The sequence below is a fragment of the Chinchilla lanigera genome, unplaced genomic scaffold, assembly GCF_000276665.1.
Source record: "Chinchilla lanigera isolate Chin_1 unplaced genomic scaffold, ChiLan1.0 scaffold00002, whole genome shotgun sequence".
NCBI lineage: Eukaryota > Metazoa > Chordata > Mammalia > Rodentia > Chinchillidae > Chinchilla > Chinchilla lanigera.
The window spans coordinates 38,475,737-38,482,143 of record NW_004955403.1 but is presented as its reverse complement, the minus strand read 5'-3'; the positions used below and the strand labels follow the sequence as shown (position 1 = coordinate 38,482,143).

General features: G+C 41.3%; 1 protein-coding gene across 3 annotated transcripts in view; it reads right to left on the bottom strand.

Moving 5' to 3' along the window:
- Positions 1–5,893, bottom strand: part of Spock3 (sparc/osteonectin, cwcv and kazal-like domains proteoglycan (testican) 3) — a 394,510-nt gene extending 388,617 nt beyond the window's left edge. For 2 of the 3 annotated variants that reach the window (XM_005373579.2, XM_005373581.2), the window contains exons 1-2: positions 5,507–5,592; positions 5,059–5,247 (exon numbers count right to left, since the gene is read on the bottom strand). In XM_005373579.2, the coding sequence (XP_005373636.1) occupies positions 5,059–5,247 (189 nt within the window). In that variant the 5' untranslated portion in view covers positions 5,507–5,592. Of the gene's footprint in view, positions 1–5,058; positions 5,248–5,506; positions 5,593–5,735 lie in introns of those variants that run through there. The other variant, XM_005373580.2, reaches the window with a different exon arrangement.
- Between the last annotated feature and the right edge of the window lie 514 nt (positions 5,894–6,407).

Sequence of the window (6,407 nt, the reverse complement as noted above, 5' to 3'; positions counted from 1 at the left end):
GGAAGATGAATTAACTGTGAAGGATTCCCAAGAAAAGCCTACAGTCTTGTCATTATAAGCGAATGATTGCCACAGTGACAGATATTGTTTTATACTGTGAAATGATGAAAATGTACATTATCATAAGAATTGGATATATACTACTGAGAAAGTATTCTTAGCAGAGAGAGGAGGAGTTTACTGTGTTCAGTTTATGTAAATTATTAATGCTTCTGTAATTTTACTTTTGGTACATAATATTGAATCAGGAGGTGGTATAACTGCTGACTCCTACAAAGGTAGCACAAAGGAGAGCTCCTGCTTTGGCCTAAGTGAGTGCCTGCTACTCAAGAAATACAACCAGGGAGCAATACCCACCTGAAAAAAGCAGAAAGAGGAAGCATGTTTAAAGTTTTGCAGTGTTTCAATTTTAATGTCTCATAAAGCAATATGAGTAGGCATAGAAACCAACTGTTTTATTTACTTTTACAACAGAAACATTTGATAGACTCTCAGGGGTCCTTACTTTTCTGTAGTCCACTAAGCTGACAGAAAATACCCTTAACTATCAGCTATTATCTTTCCACTTATCTGTTCACCAAAGAATCTCCACTTAGATGAAAAATGGAGATTTAAAAAAAAAGCTTAGAAAGGTTTTCTTTCTATTCAACATCACCAAATCTGGCATTTTCATAAAGTGAAATTATGACTGGAGGGCCTCTGAGAGAATTCAATCTGTATGTTACATTTTTATAATAATACACTTGTTCTTTAGTTAACACTAAAGAACTTAAATGCTAAAAATTCTAAAAACTTACATTTTCTAATGCTAATAACTTAAATTTTTTTAAGTCAAGATTTGGAGTTTTACTCTTGTTTCAAGGTATACAGATTATGAACAATCACTTAAGGAACATGTGTAAATTGATGTTGACAGTGGTAACCACTTCTTATAGAACAAAATGAGCCCCCAGAATGTTTATTGGCAAAGAGATGTAATCTAGAACTTTCTTTAGTTTTATTTTAATGATGAAATGTTTGTTTTATTACATGACTTATTAAAATTAGCATACCTATCATCACTTCTTTTGCTAGATTTTTATTGTACTGCTTTGGACATATAATACTTGAAGGCTTCTCATATTTTACCTTTCCTGTCATTCTTTTATTTTTTATTTTTTATTTTTATTTTTTGGTTTTTTCTCCGGTACTGGAAACTGAACTCACGACCTTGCGCTTGCCAGGAAGGCGCTTTTGCCGCTGAGCTAAATCCCCAGCCCCTCTTTCCTGTCATTCTTAATGAGTTCATGTACTGCAGTGAAATCAATAATATATAAGGTTGATTATGATGTTATATCATGCATTACCAATTAAGTCACTGGATTCCAAATTCTGCACTCATTTATTATATGATACATTGTATGGTTAAATTGGATCTATAAAATATAGATGATTGAAATACATAATGCATAAGCCATGTGATATAATGATTTAGTTTCTTTATAATAATCCTGATTTTAAATTCCCTAAATATGAATGTAAGAATGCAATAAAAGAATGCTTTCTATTACTGACCTGGGAGCACATGTTGGTATTGGTGTTCTTCCATTGGGAACTCCTGCATTCTTGGCTTTATTATTAGCCAGTGGTGTGGAGAAAAAAAGAAAAGAATGTCCCACCAGTGTATTTATGAAAAGTATCCCACTGTTGAAAGGAAGTTTGGGATTTTAATATTTTTTTGATACTATAAATTGAACCCAGGACCCCCTGCATGTTAACATATGTTCTATCACTGAGTTACACCCCAACCCCTTTTTAATTTTAACATTTTATAATTACCCTGAATATAACATTGTGGCTTTATCTATTATACTTCTTTTTAAATGTGAAAATTTTATTTTTTCCTAAAAAATGAAATTAAATTTTTTACTAGAATTTTCAGGTATATCCAAGTATATTAAAAGATCTTTAAAGAGATCAAAGTTCTTTATGTCTCTATAATTATATTCTGTGCACATTTAAAGACAACAAATGTAAGAACATTTTATTTTGAGAAACATAGCTTGTATAGTATTCAAAATTGCTAGAAGCTTCTTTTTTGTTAAAATTTAGTCATGGTAAGCTCAACTTCGCTTTTATTATTTCCTTGATCTATACTGAGCTGATGAGCCAGTAGGGGCAGTCATTCCTATATTCACCTATAATACCATAACACTTTCAATCATTTACTCTCTCATAACACTTCCCACCCATGCATCCTGTCCCTAAAACTAGGAAACAAATATTTATATTTGTTTTATATTTTATATTTATATACATTTATATTTATATTCATATATATTTATACACATTTATATTAAATATAATAAACTGACTTTGAGAATTATTCTATTACAATAATCATGATTGTGCTTTCACATAATTTTCAATGTAGTTTTCCAATATAATTCAAAAGAAGGCACAGTGCGAACTTAAAGGTTTCACTTCTAAAATAAAGTCAACTTTGTAGAACAGTCATTCACAGGAAGGAAAGTAGGATTTAATGCTACGATTAGTTTTGCAGAAGCATCACCAGTGTTTTTCTTTCTAAATGACATTAACCATATTCTCATGAATGGGAGGCATGTAACACAGTACTTCCATTTAGTTGATTCTACAAGAAGAGGTTCAGACTTCCTTATTTTGTTGTCACTGTGTAAACTGAGGGACGTAAATCTGTTATTTCAGACATAAATGTTCATTCAGAAGCTTTAAAGGTAGATTCAAGTAGAACACTCTTATTTGAAATGAGGTCTTATAATCATGTGTTTCCAGCCAAAAATAAAATTAAAAATCCTGAGAATTGAGGAGAAAAATTATTAAGGTAATGATACCCCCAAAGGGGAAAAGAAAGACGGCAACAGCAGTGGGATGCAGGGTCCAAATAAGCAGTCCACATTGTGCATTCTGAGTTATGGTTTGTGAACCCATGCTGTCAGCAAACAAGATACCATGTCAATAATGAGCAACAGGTGGTAAGGGAGAAGCTGATACTGCTTATCTTTCTCCTGCCTTCCAGAAGTCTTCTTGACAAAAATATAATTGTCTTACTGAAAGGATAATTCTGAAACCTTCTATGAGATTTTCAAATAAATCATCATTATATTCTCATGTACTGCATGTACTTCCAAACAGGTGTTAGCTCAAAATATCTGTATAAATCCCTTATATAAATTTACATACAGTTTTGATGGGCTTTCCCCTGAGAGAGCATATAAGAATGTCTGAGAATACTATAGCAATAAAATATTCTGCCTCTACAGAAGTTGGCTGAACTAACTCTACTGTGTTTAGTTCTACAGTGGGCATTTCAGCTTGCTATGATAGTTTAAATCAAAGACAGTCAAACTGAGCAAGGATGGGCTGCTCACTTTGCATAATTCAATAAAGTAATTTAGCTAAATTAAGAGAACATGAAGATATCCAAGATTGAAAATATGTTCTGATGAAGAAAGGCCAAAATTCATTTTGAAACACAATAAAGCATCTATTACACAAATGAATGCCAAAGCATTAAGCATTGTGCAAGTACTGACAACATTTCCAGGGTTTTTCATATATATATTTTCTTTTACTAAATGAGGGCACAATACACAGAAGTTCTCTCCAGGTTCATAACTATTTCATTTGCTTTCTCACTTTTTGAATCAGATTTATTGTTATTATAAACTTAAAATATGTAAGCATATGAGTCTTCATTTAGCAACAGAACGTTTGAGCTTTGCTCACAAACCATGTAAGACTAAGTCCTCCATTAAGTAATACCATTATCATTTTTTATCCTATCTATACGCCCAGCCTCGACTAGCTACACCTGAATTTAAAGTCAAATTACTTTTCCTTCAGGTTCTCTGGGTGGGATTTGGCTTGCCAGTTACTTTATAGAGCGGGTGGCTGGGAGGAAGGGGTAAAGGAGCCAAGATGAAAACTAGCCCCAGCTTCCAGTTATTTTCCTAAATCGTGACAGAGCGTCAGCTGACGAAAGAAGTTAACACATCTCCACGTAGAGCACTGCAGATGGCCTTCATAGAAATCCTCTCAAATGTCACAGGAAGGGTTGCCTGTGCGTCTGTGAATCACTCTGGCTCCCTAAAGGGTGCCTGGAGGCGGTAATAGGCGGTCAGCGCGGCCTCCTCACCAGAACAACCAAGTTGAATGTGTCCCTACGAACTGCGCTCTGGACAGAAACCGCCCTCACCTGGCTCCATTCAGATCAGATGGAGAAAAAAAAAAAAAAATGTCTAACAGTCCTGGCTTCTGGCTCCAAGCAAACGAATGTCCGGCGTCTCTAAAACTAGTTGCCTCTTAACAACCCCTGAGGAAATTCTCCAAGGGGTTCTGTACTCCAACACTTTCATCGCCGTCACCTGCAGAGGATCCCCGCACCCTGCAAGGTCCCTGCGCCTCAGATTTTACCCGGTGCTCAGTTTTGGAATAAAACATAACCAAATGCATTGCAAACACATTCTGCATTAAAGTGAACGCTGAAACACAAATCAGATGGGCAATTTTATGTAATCAGGAGCAGTTCAACTTCTGCCGACTGGTGCCGCCAAACAACCTCCCACTCTTGGAGAGCGGGCATTTATAAATCTTACATCTTCCTGCCTCCTCCCTCAAATTCCTTAATGGACCATTAGTAACAGGATCGATCCTAGTTACTTTAGTAACAATACAACGCAAAGGCACATCTGCCGTGTTTACCAGTGCCAGGAACACCATTCAAAAGTTGAGAACGTAGAGCCAGCACTTTGTAGACCTTTGGGAGCCTGGGATGCGGGCTCAGGGGGAAGTGTGAGGGGGGTACAGTGGGAACCTGGTGTGACCCCGAACTCCTGTGCACCCACCAAAACAAGTCGTCCCTTGCCCCAGCCAGGAGGTGGGCAGCGGAGCTGCTAAGTGAGCGGCGGTGCGCAGCTCTGAACCCCCAAATCTCTTTCCTAGGAAAACCGAGCCCACTCCCACCCTCCCCGGCCCCTGCGAGCCCTGCCTCGGAGCGGAGCGCGCGCGTGCCTGGGGATGTGAGTGCGCAGCACTTACGTCTCGGAATTTGTTCCACTGTCCGACTTCCTTGTCGTACTGAGAGATTGTGGTGAGCCATTGTTTATCATCCAGAAAATTACCGCTGTCCGACCGCCCCCCGGCCGCAGCCACGGCCGCGGCGGCTGCGAGAGCCTGACTGCACCAAGCGGCTGCACACACACACAGCACGGCGGACACCCGGAGCATCTGGAAGGAGAGACACAGCGGGTTGGGAGGGGGCAGGCAGAGTCAGACGAGGGGCTCCGGAGCCCGGGGCGCCCCTGGAACACACGCAGGGGCAGCGGTGGGAGCAGGGGGAGGCAGAGACAGGCAGGAACGGGGGTGTCGCCCCCAGACCCCGCACTAGCACACACGCGGACCCCGGGGAGGACAGCGGGGACCAAGCAGGAAGCCCCAGCCGCACACCCTCAACGGGCAGGGAAGAAGCCGTTTCCTGGCGCATCACCTTGTTGTGCGGCGGCTCTGTGCTCGCAGCTCCTGCTGGAAACGCAGCCCAGCTCCGCCAACTCCCTGCTCTCTGCCGCACGCCGCCGTCTGGAGCCGTCCACTCCGCTCCCGCGCCCGCGCGCGCCCCGTCCCCACCCTCCCCCCGCCGGGCGCCCGCGGTTCCCCTCGGCTCACCCGCTCCTCCTTCCCTCCTCCTCCTCTCCCTCTTCCACCTCCTCCAGTCCCACCTTCCGCTGCCTGAATCCCAGCTGCAGTGAGTGGGCTCCGGATGCGACGCTCCGCTGGAGCCACGGGGTGCGGTAGCTCCTGGCCTAGGAATCTGTCTCCGCTCTCTAACATCTCCCCTCCGAGAGAGCTTCTCCGCTCCCCAGGCAGCCTGCTCATTCTCTCTGCGCCCCGGCTTCTCTCTTAGCTGCCCCTGCTCTGCAATTTCCAGGGCAGTCAAGCAGATGTGGGAAATGAGATCTGAAGAAAACTTTATGTTTCACCAAGGAAGAATGCTTGGGTTCTTTCTACCCTGTAAACCTGCCCCGAACTCACCCTGAAGCAAGGCCATCACAGGGTCTGGGCAGATCTGCCTGGTCAGGAATGTAGCTTGTTGTGAATTTCTGGGTTAGGTTAAAGAGAGGAACCGTTTCTTTTTCCTTTTCAAAGGTAGGATCATTACCACGTAGGGTATTTGAGTACATGTAAGTCTTCACGCACCGTGCAGGTGCATTTTAATGGCTTTATAGAAACTCCTTGGCGACTGTATTTTATGTTCTAGTATCTGAATCAAAAACTTTAAAAGCCTTCCATGTCTTTTTCCTGCAAAATGAGAAGAGTGCTTTGACTCCCTAACATTTAATTCTTCGTGACTTTTCTTTATATATCCCAAATAACCTGAAAATCATTTAAAA